Genomic DNA, 22,541 nt, shown 5'->3' with positions numbered 1-22,541 from the left:
CTGGTTTCTGTAGGCCATATGTCTGCCAATTCTATTGTAAAAGACATTCATGTTTCAAATAAGGGAAACTGCTATATGAAAATCGGTGTATAATTTAGTTATATAGTTTAGGCACACATTATAAGTACCTCTTTTTTTCCTACTTTCTCTTTTTATGTTCCAATTATTTGAAAATATTAAACTGAACTGAGTATTCTTTATTTTTGTCATTAATTAGGAAATTACTTTTTCATTTTGCATGTCAGCTGCATATTGAAAGATGGGCATTTTTATCTGTTCAATCATTGTCATAATGATTGTCATATTTATTGATTATATTGCTACCCCAAATGTAGAATGAATAATGAAAGAATGAATTTCAGATATTTTATTTCTGATTTCTATATCATATATTTTATCATCTCATTCACTTATGAGTATGTTAATGGGAATATTAGGATAGAAAATTTTTAAAGAGTTATAGAAATGTTAGAAATTATTTAGTTTAAATGTATGATTATAAAATCTAAACAATCTGAGAATTTAAAATATTATTGGAAAGTGATTTTTTTTAGTTATTTTGAGTATTTTTTCTGAAGAAAATTTATATCTCTGTTTATGTTTTTGTTTGTCAATTTTTTTTAATAGGTTTGGATTGTATGGCTTGGACAGATGATGGACAGTTGTTGGCAGTAGCTACACAAAGAGGCTCACTCCATGTTTTCCTGACAAAACTTCCAGTCCTTGGAGATACTTTTAGTACACGGATTGCTTACCTTACCTCCCTCCTTGAAGTAACTGTGGCCAACCCTGTTGAAGGAGTATGAAAACTGTATGATATTTCAATTTTATTTAAAATGATAGAGCTCTCAAATTTCTAATAAATAAAAGTACTTATTTTTATAGGAGCCAGCAGTCACTGTTTCTGTTGAAGTGGAACCTACCTTTATTGCAGTAGGCCTTTTTCATTTGGCAGTTGGGATGAACAATAGAGCCTGGTTTTATGCACTAGGAGATGCAGGTAAATATGGAATTGATTCTGCATCTTTAATTTGATAACTATTTGGTCATTTAATAAGAATGATCTCATTAAAAAAATGATCTTATGACATTGTTGATTGTTACCTTTTAAGGAATAAAGTTGATTTTTATTTTATTGTGTTCCTTCTTTGCCAATATTGCTATAACAAAAATATTTTTCTAGATTTTGATTCATCTAAAATCAGTTGATTTGTATGCAGACTTAATTCTGCCATTCTCTGTAACAAAATTAAGTGAATATAAAACCCTAGAATATCCTGTGAAGTCTAGCAATGGGTACATGTTGTACCCCTGCCACTATTCTGTCAAAGAATTAACGAGCGTGATCCATTCCTTTTGAAGCCATGGGAAAGACAGCTCGGTGCCCAGAGTGCCACCTGCTGTGGGCACAGAGGACCAAAGCATCTCTGGAATCATGCTGCCCCAGTGTTGGAAAAGAGCCCGAGGACATGAAGCCCAGCCCCTATGAGAACAATCCCTTTGCAATTGTGACATGGCTGATAAATGGCCACGCAGCTTTCAAGTGAAGAGCAAGCTGTCACCTGCTGAGGGAGGCTTTTATTTTGGAATAAATCTTACTGTTATTCTGACATCACCCTTGAGTTTTCACCTTGTTTCAAGTTGAGTTGATACTAGGATTCCAACACTGTTAGGTGATTTTTCTTACATCGAGTCATGATGTCATTCTGTTCCTCATTCTACTCTCTAGAGGCAAGCAGAATTCAAGACCTCTTTTTATGTGATGGCCTTTGCAATCTAGGGAGAAAGCTATTATGTCCCCAAGAAGTCTTCTCAAAAATGACCATCTCTGTTTCTTATATTGTCTTCTTATACGGCATAGTATCCATCCATCTTGGTGACCTTCCTCTGGATATGCTTCAGCTCTTCCCAAGTGGTGGTGACCAGAAGAGAACAAACATGGCCTAGGGAGAAGTACCCTAGGACCATCATCTCCCTTGTTCTCGGTCTATGCTTCTCATAGTAAAGCCTGCCAGAGCACTAGCTTTTTGGGTTGCCATATTTCACTGACTTATGTCTTATGACTTTGCTTTATTCTCACCCATAGGCAATTAAGACAATTTACTGGTGTTAATCTGGAACAGAAAACAGTCTTTGTGTTTCCATGGGGAAACGGTATGAAATAATTAGCCTGAAAGGAACCCTATTCTTTCCATTTTTCAAATCTGGGGGATCAGCTGGCTTGCATGATCTGATCAAGTTGCTAAGAATGATTTGGGGAAGGTCACATTTCAACACATTCAGCATTGCCAGAATTATTGCCCAGAGCAGGTCTGTGTTGTATCCATCCAGCCATCCAGATTTGAAGCTAGAACTTCCTCTTCAGCAGCAGAATTATGGAAATATTTGTAGTTAAGTTGAGGTACAGAGGTTATTTCATATTTGTAATACAGTTGAGGCACAGAGGTAATTCCACACAGTCCATGTGGTTTTGCTGTTAGGGTAGCCCTCAAAGTCCAAATTTCTGGATGCATCTACTGTTGATCAGGATAGAGAAGACAATTCTAGGAGACTTTTTTTTTTTTTTTTTAAAGAAAACTGAAAGGGGGCTTTCATCTGGTTGTCTTTCAGACTGTTATTTTGTTGTCATTCTTAGTATATTTTCTATGAGACTTTAGTACCTTGAAAGCCTGGTTTCCATCATGGATTTCAGTTAGTTAAAGTGATATTCTTGAGGAATTATAATTGCTGACCTCTGGTTTATGTTTCATTTACATCCTTATTTTGACTGTACCTTCCTTTTTTAAAATAGATTTTTCCTCTGGTTCAGTGATTGTTTGAATTCCTGGCACAGGTTATCCTCCCTGAACATAAGAAATCTGTCCTTATCTAGTAAGACCTAGTAGTGCCAAGAAATAGGTTACTGGCTCCAATTTTTATGCACACTCTTCAGTGCTTTTTTTGGTACCATATGATGTGCCAATTTGTACTTGCATAGCTCCAGTTTTGTGCAGGTTTTTACCAAAGATCACCTATTGATTTCAGAAATATTGTTCATAAGTGGTTGTTGGCTCTTCCCTTCTTTGGTCATTAGTGCCTCAGTTAACTCTTAAAATTCAAGCACAGTGTTACTAGGCTAAAAGATTTTTATTTTTTTGTTCAAGAGATTTTTAAATTCTAGAATCAATAAAAATAACATTTAGTTTTTCCGATTCTTGATGTGAGTTTGGAGTTAAGAATATTAAGAATAAATACTTCCTGAGATCTTCAATTTATCCAGTATATATCTTGTTTGTGGTTGTTTGGACATTCATTTCCTCATTAAGTTGTGAAATCCTTGAGAGCAAGTACTATTTTTTTTGGCCTTTCTTTGTATCCTCAGTGCTTAGCACATAGTTTAATAAATACTTGCTATCTGAGAGACTGAAACCAGTTTCTTTAGTTTAAAAATTCCTAAATAGATGAGTACAACTTTAGCTTATAATTTTTGACTATTACAAAAAGAACTGCTATAAGCATTTTTGTACATATATCCTTTTTCTCATTATTTGATCTTTTTTGGAGTGTAAGGCCTTGTAAAGGTTTAGGCAGCTAAAAGGGTATTCACAGTTTAGTAACTTTTGGGGCTTTGTTCCCAGTTGCTTTCCAGAATGACTAATCCAATTCACAACAGCTCCTGCAGTATACAAATGACTGGTCCAACAGTTGTCATTTTCTTTTTTCTGCTCATCTTTGTCAATTGGTAACATCTCAGAGATGCTTTTATTTGCATTTCCCTCATCATAGTGATTGGAACATTTTTTATGTGGTCATTGCTGCTTGGTATTTTCTTCCTTTGAAAATTGCCTGATGGGAGCAATTGGATAGTATAGTGGATAAAGCACTGGCCCTGGAGTTGGGAGGACCCGAGTTCAACTCTGGCCTCAGACACTTCACACTTTTTAGTTGTGTGACCTTGAGCAAGGTCACTTAACCCCAATTGCCTTGACTCCTCTTCCAAAAACAAAAATAAACTAACCACCACAAACAATACTTGCCTCTTGATATCATTTGATCACTTATCTATTGGGGAATAGGTCTTAATCTTATTAATTTGAATCTGTTCTTATTTATATCTGAAATATCTCTTATTTATTTGAATCTCTTATTATCAGTGAAATTTGCAAAGATTTTCCCATGTTTATTCCCCTTCTAATTTTAATTGCATTAGATTTGTTTGTGAATGCTTTTAAATTTTAGGTGATGAGAATTATTCTTTGTATCTTCTGTGATCCTTTCTATTGTTCCAGTAGTCATGACCCCTTTTCCTATTTATAGATCTGAAAGATCATTTCTTCCTTGTTCCTCTAATTTGCTTATGATAATACCTTTTATGTCTAAAGCATGTATCCATTTGGAATTTATCTTAGTATATGGTTGGATATATTGGTCAATGTCTAATTTCTAGTTTGCAGTTATTTTGAAAATTATAGCTAATATCGGGGAGATTCTTCTTACCACCTATTTAAACAATAAAATCACTAAGTGAGTATGCAAAAAATTACCTTTTTAGTCATATATGTGTTGTACCTGGAAAAAACAGAGTTTTTTTGAATGTTGAATTATATAATACTTAGTGTAGAGTGAAGATAAAACTTCAAAATACTAAACTGCTTTTTTCTGATTTATGTAGGTGTCAAAAAGCTGAAAGATATGGAATATCTGGGGACTGTTGTCAGTATGAGCCTTAATTCTGACTATGCTGCTGTGCTCTTTGAGGGAAAAGTTCAATTACATATGGTAAGGGTATACTATATTTATGCCCTGATTATAGAATGTCTAGGATGGCTCCTGAAAATCTTCTGTTAGGTAATTCTGCCAATGGAGCCTGCTAAATCATGTTTACATTCTGTTGTTTTAATCCCCTAATCCCAGTCATTTGGTCTCACTTCCTTGGGTACAAATTGTTTACCCAAGTAACTCCTTCCAAGGATTTACTCTTATTCTATTTGTGGCTGCTTCTGTCATTTCATTATGACTTAGTTCAATTATTATTTAGCTCATTCTAATGATCTCTTTAGTGATCTGGATCTGTTGTTCATAAACTTCCTTCTATTCTCAAAAATTGTAACTGATAGACCATTACCTTTTTTCTGTGTTCCAAAGCCATCATATTACTTGCAATTATTGAAAAATTAACCCAGTATTTAGCATTTTCTAGTTTAGCCAAGGCAATTTTTACCACTTGTGACCACAAAAGAAGAAGCAAGACTACAGATACATACTAACAGTCTATAATGGGACTCAGTTTAGGCAAATATGCATGGAGACAGGAAATTGAAGATGATGTATGGGAAACAGCAAGTGAAACAGTTTGACTCCAATTTAGTGAGGGCATAAGAATATAATATGCAGTAAACCTGGATTATGAAGGGCTTTAAAGCCTTAATTAAAGAGGTTGTGTTTTATCCTAGAAGCAAAAGAGAATCTACTAGAGCTCCTTGAATGGAGGAATGACATAGTCAGACTGCTTTAGGAAGATAAGTTTGGCAGCAGTCTGATGGAAGATGTATTGGAGAGAGGAGACTCTGGAGGCCCATTTAGATGGCTCCTTCAGTAGTTTGGGGGATAAAGTGATGAGGACCAGAAACTAGGGTAGCAGTATGAAGTTTAAGGAGATGAGGTGGAGTTAAGAGATGTTGTGGAGGTAGAATTGATAAGACTTAGTAATGAACCACTTAATCTGGAGGGTAAAGGATATGAATGAGAGGGAATGATTGATGATAACACTGAAGTGGAAAAGCTGGTGGACTGAAAGGCTGGGGAGAAGTTTAAAAAGGGGGTTATTTCACATGGAGAAAGATAATGAGGTCTGTTTTGGACATGTTGAATAAGAGGTGCCTATGGAAGCTAAGTTCAGAATAGAGAGATTGGTGCATATTGTATTCTGAGGGTTACTTCCATAGGGATGACAGATGAACCATGGCAACTGATGAAATTATGGAGAGAGTTGGTAAAGAAAAGAGAAGGTCTAGAACAGAACTTCTCAATCACATGAGATGTGGATAATGATTTAGCAAAGAAGACTGAGAAAGGAGCAACTGGGTAGATGAGAGGGGGAGAAGGAGCAAAACACCCTTCTCCAGGTACCTGAAATTTCTTCCCTTCTGGCTGTTCTCCTTTCTCTCCCTGTGAACCTCTTATGTTTTCTTCACTTCCTTAATGTAGTTGTTCCTCAAGAGGCTTTCCACCTAGACATCAGATACTATCTACTTCAGATAATCAAGATAGTTTTGAGGAATAAAATATAATAACCTATCTATCGAAACTCTTCTTTTGGCTATTTGGTATTGTGTTGCATAATGATCAATTTACTTATTACTTATATGATCTTAAAAATTACTATTAATATTAAAATACAGTATGTAGTATCTTAATTTGCACTCTTTTTGACATTTGACATTTTCACAAATGAAAGTTTTATTTTTTTGTACTTAATATTTCACCATCTATAATATTTCAAATTCCATGACTTTCAAAATTGATTGAGCTCCCGGCACTATAAGGGTGAGTCCATGTACTAGTTAATGAGCTAATCAATAGAGTGATTGGGAATATCAGGAGGAAGGAAAGAATCCTCCTGAGGCATGATTCAAGGGGAAAAACTCACAAACTCAAATTCCATGATGAGATTGAATCCAAAGTATAATGGCATGGCAGAGCTGAAGGGTGAGGCGAGAGCCAGAATTTCTAGTAGTGATTCGAAAAATCTGTGGAATCAGTTTGTAATATGCAGTAGTGGGAGAATTAAACAGAATAGCAATAGACCTGAATGAGCTAAGTTTTCATTCATTAACTTGTTACAAACATAGCCTTTTTCCATTTTGGCAGCATGCCAGCCATGTCCTTCCATGCCTCCCCAACATTAGTATTATTGTAGGACCAGTTGAATTCCCTGAGATTTAATTTACTTTGTTATTGTGTTGTTCCATTTCCTATTTTAGATAGAAAGTGAAATTTTGGATGCTCAGGAAGAAAGAGAAACTCGTCTTTTCCCAGCAACAGCGGATGAGTACAGAATTTTGTGCCACACGTTAACTGGGGACTTTCTGATCTATGGGACTGATGTATGTATGTTCATTTGTTATCTGATTCATTATGTAGGAACTGCCAATAACTTATAAAAACCCAACTGTCTTACTTGGCTCATTTACGTTCCATGTAAAGAATTAGATGACTTGGCCTCTTGAAATCTCTCTATTTTTAGAGGGCTTTACAACTTATTTTTCTTACTCAATGCTTTCATATAATTATCTTTTTTAACTTGAACGGTGTTTGAACCTGGGAGTTTCAGGTCACTGTTGAAATATTTGGCATATTGGAACAATAACAATGAATTATTGCAAGAATACTTTTCATCAGTTAAAGTTTTAAAGAATTGAACTATATTAAATTCATTTGAACAAACATTGATTCAATACCTATTAAGTGAAAGGCATAGTTCTAGTCTTTGAGTTATAAAAGAATAAATAACCCACATTTTCTGTCATCAAGAAGCTTATGACTGAGTTGATTAAACTTTATGGCTGTGTAAAAATGCACAAAGATTGATTACCAGCAAGATTCGATGTCCTAACTCAAGAAGGAAGTTTTGTTGTTCATTCGTTTCAGTCATATCTGACTCCTCCTGACTCCATTGGGAGTTTTCTTGGCAAAGACCCTATGGGGTTGGTTATTTCCTTTTCCAGCTCATTTTACAGATGAGGAAACTGAGGCAGGCGGGGTGAGGTGACTGGCACAGGGTCACAAGTAAGTGTCTGAGGCCAGAATTGAGCTCCAGAAGAGTAGTTGAACTGACTTCCAGGCCTGGCGATTGCTCCATTGCATCAGCAGCCACCTGTTCAGCAAATTTATCACTAGGAATTGACAGGGACCCATAACTTTTAAGGAATTAGGTAGAGGGAACTCTTCTTTCAAAAGGTAAAATCTAGATAGAGGGAAGGCATCATTGTGGTACAATATCAATACATATTAAGAAGACAAAATCATAGAAGGAGACCTAGGAACCAGAATGGGATTTCATGAGGGATGAGGAAACAAAGAATATTGTCATTGGGGCATACTATGGACCACCTGGACAGGAGGAAGAAATAGATGAGGAATTGGGAAGGATCATCCAGCTAGCATGGCAGCATGGTATCTAAATGATGGGGACTTTATAATTATCCCTCATTTATTGGAGCTCTCTTGTTCTCTCTGTTTTTCTGTCTCTGTCCCTTTGTCTTTCTCAAAAGCAGAACAAGTAATGCTTTTTTATCTTGCCTTAATGATAACTTAATCAGTGAAAAGGTAGAGGAATGAATGAGGAAAATGTTCTCAGGTAATCAGCTCAGAGTTCAAATGCAGTGGCTCTACTATCTTTCATGAAAAAAAGTGATTATTAATGATTTTAATTTAATTTAATTTTAATCCTTCATGAGATTTAAAAAAATTTATGATGCAATTTAAAAAAAAATTTAAACTAAACTTAGATATACCACTCCACATCGAACGCTCCTTAGTAAGAAGGAAAAAAGTTACATTAACTGCCACTGTGGCTTAGTCTGACAGTTTATATAAAATTCTACATTCACAGCCCTTTACCTCTGCTGAGAAGAAATCTTTAATTTTCTGTTTTCTGAGGTAAATATTGATCATTACAATCAGAAATTACCTGCTTTTAAGTGGTAATTGAGCTTATAATGATTGTGTACATATTGTCTTCTGGCTCTGTTTACTTAACTGCATAAGTTCATAAAGGCTTTCCATCCTTTTTTTGGAGTTCCTCTTATGTGTCATTTCCATGGTCTATATGATAGATTATTATGATTCATAATGCAATTCAGCTAAATATTCCTCAGTAATTGGACAAACTTTGCTTGCATTTTTTCTACCACAAAAGTGTTACCATAGATATTTTTTAATGCATGAGGCTTTCTTTTCAGTATTTGACTTCCTTGAAATAAATGCCTACAAGTGATGTTGCTGAGTCAACAGTATAAACAAGTTAATAACTTATTTTTCATAATTGCAAACTATTAATGTACTCATTCTTCTATAGTATTTCCAATATTGATTATTTCCATCATGTTTGCCAATCTGATAGCTGTGAGATAAAATCTCAATTTTGTTTTAACTTCTTTTACTATTGATTTAATGACTGCTTATATAGTTCTGTTGATAATTTGCTGTTTTCTTTTTGATCAAAAGATCTTGATTTTACAATATGTGTTTGTATCTTTGTAGATTTTGCAAATGTATTTATATTCTAAAGCAGTGTTATTTTTGGTTATTTATATAGTTTCCCTTGGCAAAGAGACAAGTACTCATTGATTGAGGTAGTTCTAAGCTCTTTTATTCTCCTCAGTATATTACTTCTGTTAGTAAATGATGATAATTCAAGCTGATCATGAGAGTAAGGTTGGCCTTTAGGGCTCTGTCACATAATCTATTTCTTTAACTCTTAAGAAGGAATTTAATTGTTTTGTCTTTGGGTGCCTTTTAAAAATTCTTTTATGCATTTACCATTTTTTGTGGGTGTGTCAGAGTTCTTTATTTCTGGGCATAACTGCAGATTAGAAAAGTGATCAGGTCCTCCTATCCATTTCTCAAGATTCAGCAGAAAATGCTTTCTTAAATGTAGTGTGAAAAATGTCATTAAAAAATTAAAACTAAACTAAACACATTTATATTCCAATAGAGTTAATTGAAAGACATGAGTTATTGAAGAAAATAAATTTTATATCTGGCCAGATCTTGTATTAATGGTCCCTTTAGATATTTTTGCAACATGAGTCTATTACTCTCTCAGTCTCCTTTGTTTTAATACTAGCACCAGTATCTGTGTGTGAATTGCATGATGAGTCTTGGGGAGCAATGTAATTTGAGTCTGCATTGCTCTTATAAAGAAGGTCTGATTCTTGTCTTCTTGTCAATGAGACCCTGATTGTACAGTGTTCTTCAAAATTTGAGAAGTCTTAATAGGCTAGGGTATATATGCTCACCTTTTTCATGTTCATGATTTAGATAACTCAGTTATGATACATATTTTAAATTCTTAGAAGCTTCAAATGTGGTGCTTTGTTGCCAAGGGCATACCTATAATGGCTGGTTCTTCAAATTAAACTAAATATTATGTACAGTGAATATCTTTGAGAGACAGCAGTTATCTCAAATCTGACAGCTTTTTCTTAGATATCGATAAATGTCTTGAGAATGATTGTGATAAAAACCACGTGGGGGGAAAAGTAAGAAAAACTAAAGCCTTTTGAAAAAATTATGAAGGGTAAAAAAGCTTGTTGAATTTTTAGTACACAAATTTATGAGACTACAAGTAGTTCTACTTCAAAGAAAATGATTAACTCTTAAATATAAGCAAAAAGATTAAATTATACTTAATACAAATGTTTATTTTGCTTAGGAAAGAAGTCTACCAAAATGGGGGTTGTCCTTACAGTTTCAATAAATGATAATAGTCCCTTCAAAGCCTAACCTTTCACCTATGCCACAGCAAGTGTAATGGCAGGGCTATCCAGGGAGATTTCCAGTAGGGATTTGTGTGTCCTGAGGACCCCCCCCCCCAAAGCTTGTAAATTGGGATCTGGTGATACCTCTTAAGAATCAATAAAATAGGTACTACTGATGGAAAGGTAGAGGATTGTAGGTAGGCCCTATTTAGGACCATCACAAAGATATTTGACTTAGAAAACAAAGGACAAAAGAACAGATGATGTTCCTTCATGTTTTGATACTATTAAGAAATCAAGATATGCTGGAACAAATCAGAAACACAATATTCCAACCAGTGAGAAGTGTTTCATTGTAGGTGGCCCTGATCATTAATGCAGGCAAATTACAAGTGCCTATGAAATGATTTGAATTCAGGCATGCTCATTATGTATCATATGTGTACAGTATGACAAAATTGAGAACAGCCCAAATTATCATGGGTAAACACTTTGTTGTAGACCAAGGCAGGGCAATTGTGAAAAATTCCTTCTTCCCTAAATCCAAAATAAATGAAATAAGATCTGAAGTTGTAGAGATACTAAAATTTGAATGGGAAAAATTTAAAAACCTGATGTCATAGAAAATTGCCACTTCACACAAACTTCAGAAATTTTACTTAAGTGAGAAAAAGATGATTTTCTAAACAATGCTTGTATCTAAAATGATTTTTAAAATGGATAGGAGTACTTAGACTAGAATTTCAAAAAGGCTTTCTTAAATTTGAACCAATAAACTAACTGTACCAAAACAAAGAGATTAAAAACTTTTGTGATAATCATTGGGAATGAATGTATTCTGAAATCCACAATGTTTGAAAGAAAGTAAAAATGAATACATTTTCTCTAATAGTTAATAGAAGGTATTAAAATATGAGAATACATGTATATATAACAACTTTTGTCATGATAAGAACTACAGAAAAATGGAATTAAGAAATATTCTTAAGGACAATCATCAAACCAGTCATGGTAAAATTAACCTGAGAAATTAATTGCAGAACTACAGAAAAACAGTAGAAGATCATCATCTATTGATAATAGATAGCTGGCATATACAGTAGAAAAATGAAACATTTAGAAAAGAATGTGGAAAGCAAAAATGTACTAGAAATTCTAAATTTGCTTTCAAATGCTTATTAAAAGTAAAGTCAAAAGATGAAGGAAATGGGAGTCAGAGCAGTCCAAAGAACACAATAAACACTGTAAAAAAAATCTCCAAACCTTAACTTCTCTTAAGAAATAAAGAAGAGGAGAGAGAGCCTCTGAAAAAGGATGTGGAAAATTTGGGTCATCTGTCTAGTGTCAAAAAGTTATAACATACAATGCTGAAAAATTACCCATGCATATATCTTGTAAATAAAAAGCTATAATAATAAAAGAAATCCTTCAAAAAAAGAAGTTATGACATATCTATTTATTAGAATACCAGGGAGTCTTCAAATATAGACTGGTTATGTATTTATGTAATTTATTCAAAGCTCTTAATGCTTATATCACTTATCTTTGGGAGACCCACTTGTGAGGGCTGTCCCTATTGGTTTGAAAAGAGGTAGAATAGACATCCCTATCATATTCTCACAAGAGAGATTTGTATTTCTGTCACGAGGAAAAAACTGGGTCTGATCTCCTAAGAGTTGAAAGGTACTCAGCTAGAATGATATTTATCTGTTCCTTTAAATATTATTTATCTGAGGATGCAATTTAATCCAATTTCTGGTTGTTTTGTCATTTTTAGGGAGGGAAGGAAGACCCCAAGCTGTATATTCAAGGTTTTACCCCCTTCCTATCAAATACCAATTTCACAATGGACACATATTAAAAATTAGCCAAGAAAGCCCGTTTATCCAGATTTGGTAGCAAAACAAAAAATCTAAGAAGGTATACATGGGCCGATATGCACAGCAGACTATAAAATGAAGGAGATTTTTCTCATTGGAAGAGAATTAACTTGGTTGAGCCAAAAAAGAGAAGACTTGATCCTCACCCAAAGGGAATTCTCTAAAGACTACTGTAGCAGACCAGCTCCTTTCATGTCTTTCTGAAGTCTTTTCCATCAGTAATCTGAAGTGGACTTGGTTTCATCCATCTTCCCTCTCAACACTGGAAGTCATAACTAAGCTTGCAGAAGACCTGAAGCTTGAGGAATCCCAAAGAAGGCTAAAGAAATCGGAGATCTTTCTATGCATCAGTTTCACTCTGATATAAAGTAATGCATGTATCTCCACTCATAAGGAAATATTTCATTGCATTCAGATATGATATCTTTTCAGCCACTTCCCAATTGATAAACATTCCCTTTATTTCTAGTTCTTTGTTATCCCTACACAAAAATCTTTTATACATATTTTAATTCATTTGAATGCTCTTCTCATTCTTTGATCTCTTTAAGGGTATAAGCCTAATGGTAGAATATCTGGATTAAAGGTTACATACCCCAAATGGGGTTACGAAGAATAGGGCACAACTGAAATGATGGAATAAGTTATTAGATCTCTGTGACCATTCATTTTTGTTGGTTTCTCTTCCTTCCTCAAACCCCCCTAACTCTTAGTTCTGAAGATTTTTTTTTTTTTATTCTTGGCCCTCATTTCTTTCCATACTTTTTTTCTTAGAAATTTCATCTATTTCCACAGCCAAGAAGTATATCTCAAATTATATCTCTGAAGTCATTTCTTAGCTCCAATATCACATTTCCAACTGACAACTCTATTTTAGATGTTCCACTGAGATCTAAAATTCATTTTATCTGAAACTGGATTCTACTACCTTCCCCTCAAACTGCCAGTCTGGTTTTCTTTCTGCTTTTCCTGTACTATAACAGTTCTGTGATTAATCTAGTCACCCAGATTTGAAATTTTAGTAGTTCTCTTTGGTTCTTCCCTTCTCCTTATCCTACACAAATGATTTGTTGATTCTACTTCTGAAATGTTTTCCTTATTGTTTTAGAAATTATTAATTTTTTACTTAAATTTACTTTTTTATCATGAACATACTGATCATCACAAATACATATCTCTATGTATAGGAAAAATCACTTGTATAAGAAATGTGAATTATTATATAAACATTTCATTTTAAGAAATGTAGGGTGCCCCAAAAGTCTTAGTGCAATTTTGATACCCCAAGCATATAATTTAACAAAATAGTAACAAAACTGCTCTATTTATGTCCTATTTTATAATTTTTAAATTCAATTTTGTGTATTTAAAATGTATATTTTTATGCATGTTAGCTTTCAATCCAGTTTCTGTGATTTTGTGAAAACTTTTTTCTTCTGACTTTTAAGATTATACAGTAACCTGGTTCCTCTCTCTCTATTCTTTCCTCCCCCTTCCAATTAATCTACCACTCTTACATTTCCACCAAGTAATAGTTCTTATTTATAATAAATAAATTCAACAAAACAAAAATAATTAGCTATATCTGAGGACAGCTATCTTATTTTGCATCTCTTGTTCATTAGTTCTCTGTTAAGTGGGAGCTATGTGTTTCATCTTTAATCTTTTGAATGTCATTTGATCTGAATTCTGATTGTTTTCTTTTTTATGTTATTCTTATCCATGCTTATTGTTCTGGGTATGCTCATTTCACTCTGCATCAGTTTATTACTTTCATTACTACTGCTATCATCAAATGTAGTTCCTCTGTGCCTCTTGCTCCAACTATTTTAACAGTTTACTAACTAGTCTCTGACTTCAGTCTCTCATTCTTATATTCTGCCCTTTCATGCTGCCTTATTAAATCTTCCTAAAGCACAATTATGATTATATCATTTGGTTAAGTCAATTAATTTTTTAGATCACCATTTCTTCATATATAAAATGAAGAGGCTGAATTGGGACACGACATAGTATGATGACAGGAATGCTAGATTTAGAGTCACAGATCCTGACTGAGAATCCCAGCTATCACCTCTCTGAGAGTCAACTTTTTTATCTCCCAAACAGGAAGAGTTAAACTTGATTATTTCCAAGGTTCCTTCCAGTTATTAATCTACATTTATCCAAGGTCTTTTAGGCAGTGAACTACTGAGTTGAAATTTGAATTCATATATTGTAATGTAGTGCTCATTTTAACTTGCTCTACTAGATTATAAACTCTTTGAGCATAAGCCCTGTTTTTTATTCATCTCTGATCCACATCATGGGTTATATAGATGATAATAATAATTAAATAATTTGCTTTAGGTAATAGAAATCCTGTGTTGACAAGTGGTAGATACTATTTTGTGGGTTATTGTTTTATATTAAAATTAAAGATACTTTTTGTTTTTTATTAGGTTGGTGTAATTCACTATTTTTATATTGAAGACTGGCAACATGTGAATGAATATCGGCATACTGTCAGTGTTAGAAAGATTTTTCCAGATCCAAATGGGACTAGGTTGGCTTTCATTGACGATAAAAGTGATGGCTTTCTGTATTGTCCTGTAAGTCCTGATAAAAATAAATATGGACACTATTTGGATTTTACAAAAGATAATTATCCATGATTCTTTTTGTATATTTTTTCCATTTAATATTTTTTCCAATTGCATGTAAAGATAGTTTTCAACATTCATTTTTATTAGATTTTGAGTTCAGATTTTTCTCCCTCCCTCCCTTTTCTTTTCCTCACCAAGACAGCAAATCTATATATTTATAGATAAGCTTGTACAATCATGTTAAATATATTTCTACATTAGTCATGTTGTGAAAAAAGGGAAAAACCATGAGAGAGAAAAAAAACAAAAAATAATAAAAATGTGAAAGTAGTATGCTTTGATCTATGTTCTATTCGATAGTTCTTTCTCTGGATGTGCTCAGTATTTTCCATCTCTAGTCTTTTATTTTGGATCATTGTGTTGCTGAGAAGAGCTAAGTTTATCAAAGTTGGTAACTGCATAATGTTGCTGTTACCATATACAATGTTGTGGTTCTGCTCACTTCACTCAGGACTAGTTCATGTAAATCCTTCCAGATTTTGCTGAAACCTGCCTACCCATTCATTATTTCTTACAACACAATAGCATTGCATTACATTTGTATAGTACATGTGGATCCTCTCCCCTTTTTATAGTCTCTTTGGGATATGGACCTAGTAGTGATGTTGCTGGATCAAAGGGTATGTATTGTTATTTTTTTTAATAGTAGTTTTTTGTTTTTCTAAATACACGCAAAGATAGTTTCAATATTCACCCTTGCAAAATCTTATGTTCCAAATTTTTTTCCCTTCCTTCCCCACCTTCGCCCTTCCTTAGATAGTAAGCAAACCAATATAGGCTAAACATGTGCAATTCTTCTAAATGTATTTCCATATTTGTCATGCTGCACAAGAAAAATCAGATCAAAAGGGAAAAACAAAAGGGGAAAAAACAAACAAACAAGCAAACAAACAACAACAACAATAACAAAGGTGAAAATACTATGCTTTGATACATATTCAGTCTCCATAGTTTTCTCTTTAGATGGGAATGGCTCTTTCCATCACAAGTCTATTTGAATGTATGCATCGTTCTATATCTCTATGGGCATAGTTGTAAATTGTTCACAAGAATGGTTGGATCAATGCAAAATTCTACCAACATAATATTTTAAATATAAATATATAATATATATATTTCATTCTAGGTAATTGATGCAGTATATGAAATTCCAAGTTTTCCACCAACTGTCAAATGCATTCTTTGGGAAAACTGGTCAATGGATAAAGGTGTATTTATAGCTTATGATGATGATAGAGTGTATACTTATGTTTTTCACAAGGATACTATACAAGGTACTATAATTTCTTTTTAATTAAAATATTCAATGCCATGTATTCAAACACATTTTTTTTCCTTTTAAAAAGCAAATTTGTTTTTCTTATATTTTAAATTTTAAATTGTCTTTTTTTCCCCACCTTGTACTAGAAGAGGAATTTTTCCTTTTACTTATGGATTTAGTAATCATAAGCAAACACAAATATTTAATACAAAAATCATGAATTTTTGTTATAAATGGTTTGTTTAAAAATATATATATGTATGATTGAATAAAGTACTAAAAATAGACTTTTAATGTCCCTTTCTGACTTTTTTGTTTTCTTTTAGTATTTAAAAATATTTTATTAATACTTTCTTAGTTTTTCAATTTTTATCGCTTCTCATTAGCTGTCCTTACCTACTTTTAAAGAGATGCTTTCCCTTATAATAAATGAGCGCGATCAAGTAAAGTAAATCTATTGTTTAACCATATCTTTGTATCTGATTGTGCACCTCTGGTTCATAATCTTCTTTGCCAAGAAGCTGGAGTTATATTTATTATCAGTCTTTCAAAATCATGATTGGCTACTATATTAATTCTGAAACCTTTCAAAATTGCTTTTCTTTATGTTATTGTGGTTAGCATTTAAGTTTTCCTATCTGCTTATTTTACTCTATCTTAGCGGTTCAAATGAATCTTTCCAGGTTTATCATTGTCAATATTTGTTGGTTCTTAATGTGCAATAATACTCCATTCCATTAATATACCACGGTTTCTTTAGCTGCCCACTATTTGATGGGTGCCTACTTAAACTGCCACTACTTTACTACAAAAAAATGGTGCTATGAATATTTTTATATGTGTGGACCTTTATTCTTTGAACTCTTCTGGAGTGAATCTGTCTGGTATTTCTGGTATGGTTTAGTGATTTTATGGACATGTTTCCAATTTGTCAGAATGTTTGCAATAATTTAAGTTATATCTAGAATAAATTAATATACTTGTTCTTCCATAACTCTTCCAGTGTTTGCCAATGTCACCTTTTGTTATTTTTATCAATCCAGTAGATATGAAGTAGAACTTCAGAATTGTTTTAACTTGCATTTCTCTTTTTGTTTATTAATGATTTGTAGCATTTTTCATATAGTTGTTGATGTATTACATTTCTTTTTTTTAACTGCCTGTTAATCTATTTTGGCCATATAGTCATTGGAGAATGGCTCAGTTCACATGTTTTTTAATATAAAGCTGGATATTAATAAGATTTTGTCATTGCATTTGTACATTATTGTACATGATATTTCATTGTAAATTTAGTCTACATTTTCTGTCTGAAACATTAATCCTCAGGCTATTGATTAATCACTCAATGAGTTTATAATAAATTCCCGTTATATCTAATACTTGGATAAGAATTTCAAATTAAGTGTGACGTTTTTGTTCAGTGTATTGAGCAAATGATCACTGAATGACATTCAAATTAAGAAAAAATGTCAGATTTATGTTAAGGATTGATGACCAATTTGAGTTAAAATATAAGTTTGGATAATTCAAATCTGATCGACCAGATTTGCTCTTTAATCTTTTTTGTCAAAATATATCAATGAATTATTGAAGCAATTAGGATTAAGTGGCTTGTCCAGGATCATACAGCTAGGAAGTCTTAAGTGTCTGAGACCAGATTTGAACTTGGGTCCTCTTGAATTCAGGGCTGGTGCTCTATCCACTGTACCACCTAGCTGCCCCACCATGAAATATTTTAATTCAGTGGGAGCTCATTATAATTCTATCCACTTGATCAGTGATGTGTGGGACATCTTCATAGATAAGATTTCCTTACTCTATAACAACTCTTTTGATGGCATTCAGAACCAACATATCTTTTAAATTATTTTAAATCACATTTATTAAATATGAGTTCTAATGTTGTAAAAGAGAGAAGGTAAAGGTTTAGCTAGAAAGAAACCGGACAATCATAGGAAAATATGCCTTCCATTTAGCAGGTACCTACTATATTTCTGTTAAATTTTCTTAGCTAAAATATATGTAAAAAGGAAGGATGATGGAAGTGAAATTTCTCAGTATTTGAAGATTAAAACATTTCTCTGGCTGTCCTCAGTGATCAACTACTATATCAACTAGTATATTTTATATTTTATTAGATACTTGGGAAAGATTAGATATAAAAATTTCTAAAAATAATTTTCTGATTTTATAATATAGGGTCCAAGGTAATCTTGGCAGGAGGCACAAAAGTTCCTTTTTCCCATAAGCCTTTGCTCTTGTATAATGGAGAATTAACCTGTCAGACACAGAGTGGAAAAATAAACAATATCTACCTTACCACCCATGGCTTTCTCAACAATTTTACAGAGTCAAAAAGTAATGAGCTGAGACAAACACTGTTAAAAACTTTGATGTTAAAAAGGTATGTCATTTTTATTTAGTCAAGAGTAATCATCTATTTTTGTTGTCTAGTATAATATTATGTATGTTATTGATTTATGAAATGACCAGAAAATAATGATTACAAATTAGCTTAAGTTCCTCAAAGTTTTAGGTCCTCCTTGAGTTCTAATATGTAAAATAGAGATACTGTTTCCTGGCTTAATTGCTCATCGATTAGAATTTATAGTACTCTGAGCCCTTTTTATTCTCTATTTGTGGTCAATAAAATAGTGAGGTGCAGTCTAGGACAGCACCAAACATGGAACAAGACTCTTGTCTCCATCACAATTTCCCATCTTGCTTCTTTTTCCTTCTGTGTCCTTCAGTTGACCAAGTTATCTTTTGTGTTCAGGTTTTCCAGTGCTCCATAATTATGGTATTTCCCTCACTCAGAGTTGGATTTGCTAACTCCTTTCTCATCACATAATCAGCACAAGATGGGGGTGGAGTCAGGTTTATTATTTTTATTTCCTTATCTGTTATGGAATCTCTTGAAATCTAATACCTTGGTTGTATTGAATCTTCTTTGAACACTTGAAGTAGTTTTGCAAGTATCTGTGATCTAGTGAAAAACGTTTGAATGGTGACAGTTATAAGGGTGGATAATTTTGAAAAGAGAAGTTGGGACAAGAAACGGGAGAAAATCTGTTGGACCAAGTAGCCCCTCCTGTCTTGCTCTAGGTGATTGTTTTTGGGGAGAGCTTAGTAGTCTGGCTAACTGATTCCCTTTGAGGAAATCAAATAGACTCTGTTCTTGTTCTTTTAGCAGCTTCATGGAGAATAGACAGACATGAGGAAAGATTTTAGTCAGGGAGATCAAATAGGAAGGTATTTTAAATAGTCTACATAAAGGTGATGTGGGCCTGAAATACATGGTAGTTTTGTGAGTAGAGAATAATGGTGTTTGGCAAGAAAAATTTTAGAGGTCAAGATGACAAGATTTACCAAGTGATTAGATAGTGGGGTGAATGAGATGGAAGAAATGAGGATATTGCCTGGGCTGTGAACTTGGGTGATGAGTGACTGAAGTCCCTTTACAGAAAGAGAGAAATTTGGAATAGGGGTAGTTTTTTGGGAAAAGATAATGAGCTCTGTTTTGGACCTATTGTTTTGAGATGCCTGTGGGACATGTAGCTTGAAAAGTCTCATAAAAATGGAGCTCAAATGGAACTTAGAAGAAAATAGGGCTAAATATATAGTTCTGGGCATTATCTGCATAGACATCATTATTAAATCAATTGAAGCTGATGAGGTCACCAAATGATAAAGGGTAGAGCTAGAAGAGGGCCAAGGTCAGAGCTTTGGGGATATACCCACAATTGTCTATGGACTAGTCAGATAGGTAAAACTCAGAGGAAATAGGAGTCCTCCAAGAAAAATATTGAGATGAGAGTATTCATGAGGAAGGGGTGACTAATGGCCTCAAATGCTTTAGAGAGTTTGAGAAGGAAGACTGAGAAAAGCCCACTGATATAATTTTGTTGAAAATAGTTTCGGATGAGTCAGAAGCCATTATTAATAAAATTGGGGAATGAGAAGTGAAAGAAATAGAAGTCAGAACTTAATGACTTTGTTTTTGAAAGGAAGAAAAGGCATAAGACCATATAGTTTGAGGGAGTTGGTAGGGTTTAATGAAGATTTTTAAAGATTAAGGAAGGGTGTTTGCAGTGGAAGGGCAAGGGCCATTAGAGAGGGAAAGTTAGAAATTAAGGATAGAGACGATGAGGGTTACTATGATCTAATAAAGGAATTTCAAAGTTTTTGATTCTAAAAATGGAAAACTGTTAGTTGTAGAAGTATAATCATTCCTATGTGAAACGGGTGGAGTGGAAGAGTAGAGAGCTGAAGAAATTGAAGAATTGAGATGTTAAGGAAGTTGAGGGAACAGCAACACGGATACTGTGGTTCCCTAACATAAATGGATAAATTTCTTCTGCCGACTATAGATTTTCTGAAGCATGGGAAATATGCAAACTTCTAAATGAAACATCTGCTTGGAATGAGTTAGGCAGTGCCTGTCTGCATCACATGGAAGTGGAATTTGCCACGCGTGTGTATCGTACAATTAGAAATGTTGGGATGGTGATGTCATTGGAACAAATAAAAGTAAGTTATTGGAATTTACATATGTTGGGGGTTGTTTAATTATATTGCTAGTCATTGAATATAGGCACAGCCCTACAAACAGGAAGAATGAGAAACTGCCTCTGTGAGGTGAATTTGAATGGTCTCTAAAGAATATCCTATCTGGTTACATTTTTCTCCACTCCTTGAATTTCTGTTTTGGGGATCGTTTCTTGAGGGAATTCTTGAAAATATATAGTTTTATTGTGTCAAATGTGTTTTAGTGGAGAGAATATTGGATTAACAGTTAGAAAACCTAAAATCCATTTGTGATCTTGCAAAAAGCACTCCGAGCCTGAATATTTGCTTCTATAAAGCTCAGTGAGTTTAGAGTAGATTATCTTTAAAGTTCCTTCCACTTCTAACATTCTGTCATTTGTGTTATTAGATGACCTCAGAAGGACATATATCAATTAGCCAATGTGTTAGCATAGATTAATTTATCTGGTTTAAATCCATTAGCATTAAGGAGAGAACAGGGCCTGGAGGGATTATCATTAGAGGAAAAAGTACATTTTAATTAGGGAAAATAAAAATGGAAAGTTTGAAAGAATGCCCAAAGAAAGGTGTTCTCTAGGTCACTGAAGTGGGGAACCTATGAGTAACTAAGAGCCGACATAAGGAATAGAGAATGTCATGGGAAAAGGCCTCATTAAAAAGGACCACGACTGTCAATAAATGAAACACTTGACATCTATAATTGCTTTTTTCCCCCTTAGTCGCAAGAGGTGGAAGCTATGTTTTATCATTTATAATCTAGAACAGAGGGTAAAAACTCCTGGCACTCCTAAAAGACCACAGGTGGGCTGCAAAACTCCCAAGTTGCCTGAAATAGATTTAAATGTAATTGGGAAATGTCAAACACAGTAGATAAAAATACAATAAATATAGATAATGTTCATTTAAAATTTTCTAATCAACATGTGCCTGCAGCTATCCATTTCTATTTGAGATTGACACATTTGATCTCGAACCAATAATATTCATTGGTTTTAACCTGAATTCATCTGCCTTAGTATTTTCATTCACATTGTTATAATCACTGAATATTGCTCCCCTTCTGCTTTCTTTCTGCATTAATTTAGACAACTTTTCCAAGATGTTTCTTGGAATTTCTCTTTCCTTTTATCCCCCCTCCAATTTAAAAAGCAGTTACTAAGCATCTGTCACACTGTGCTAAGTGCTTACAATACAGAGACGATCCCTATCTTCAGGGGGCTTGCCACTGTATCAGGAGAATATATATCCCAGGATAAATAAATACAAAATACACAAAAAATACAAATAGTAGGAAGGTACTAACAATAGAGGGATTGTGATAGGTCTCAAATGGATGGCATTTGACCTAATTCTTGAAAAAGGCCAAGGATTCTAAGTAGCAGAAGTTAATTTATTTGTTGTCTCCTTTAGTGTAATAATCTTCAAACACATTCATATGCTACATTTTGTTCAGCTATTTCTCAGCTGATGTGCTCATATTTTGTTTCCAATTGAATATAAACTCTTTGAGGGCAGGAATGGTTTCTTCATTTTTATTTTTGTAGTTTGTAGCACAGGGCTTGGTACATTTTGTTGTTCAGTTTTATCTGACTATGATTTTCTTGAATTTTCTTGGCAAAGATGCTGGAGTGAGTTGCTATCATCTTCTCTAGCTCATTTTCTGTATGAGGAAACTGAGGCAAAAAGGGTGAAATGACTTGCCCAGATAGTGTCAGATTTTTAACTTGGGATTCCAGGCTTG

At 33.7% G+C, this 22,541-nt stretch overlaps 1 protein-coding gene across 3 annotated transcripts in view; it reads left to right on the top strand.

The window, feature by feature from the left end:
* Nucleotides 1–22,541, top strand: part of LOC100922072 (WD repeat-containing protein 19-like) — a 126,615-nt gene that overhangs the window by 36,862 nt on the left and 67,212 nt on the right. For all 3 annotated transcript variants that reach the window (XR_004230444.1, XM_031944261.1, XM_031944260.1), the window contains exons 11-18: nt 628–800; nt 886–1,000; nt 4,652–4,758; nt 6,963–7,085; nt 14,785–14,934; nt 16,115–16,262; nt 18,452–18,656; nt 20,623–20,782. Coding sequence is in view for 2 of the 3 variants with exons in the window: in XM_031944261.1 (XP_031800121.1) it covers nt 628–800; nt 886–1,000; nt 4,652–4,758; nt 6,963–7,085; nt 14,785–14,934; nt 16,115–16,262; nt 18,452–18,656; nt 20,623–20,782 (1,181 nt within the window). In the remaining variant the exon portion in view is untranslated. The remainder of the gene's footprint in view (nt 1–627; nt 801–885; nt 1,001–4,651; nt 4,759–6,962; nt 7,086–14,784; nt 14,935–16,114; nt 16,263–18,451; nt 18,657–20,622; nt 20,783–22,541) is intronic.

The sequence above is a fragment of the Sarcophilus harrisii genome, chromosome 6, assembly GCF_902635505.1.
Source record: "Sarcophilus harrisii chromosome 6, mSarHar1.11, whole genome shotgun sequence".
NCBI lineage: Eukaryota > Metazoa > Chordata > Mammalia > Dasyuromorphia > Dasyuridae > Sarcophilus > Sarcophilus harrisii.
This window is presented reverse-complemented; position numbering and strand designations above follow the sequence as displayed.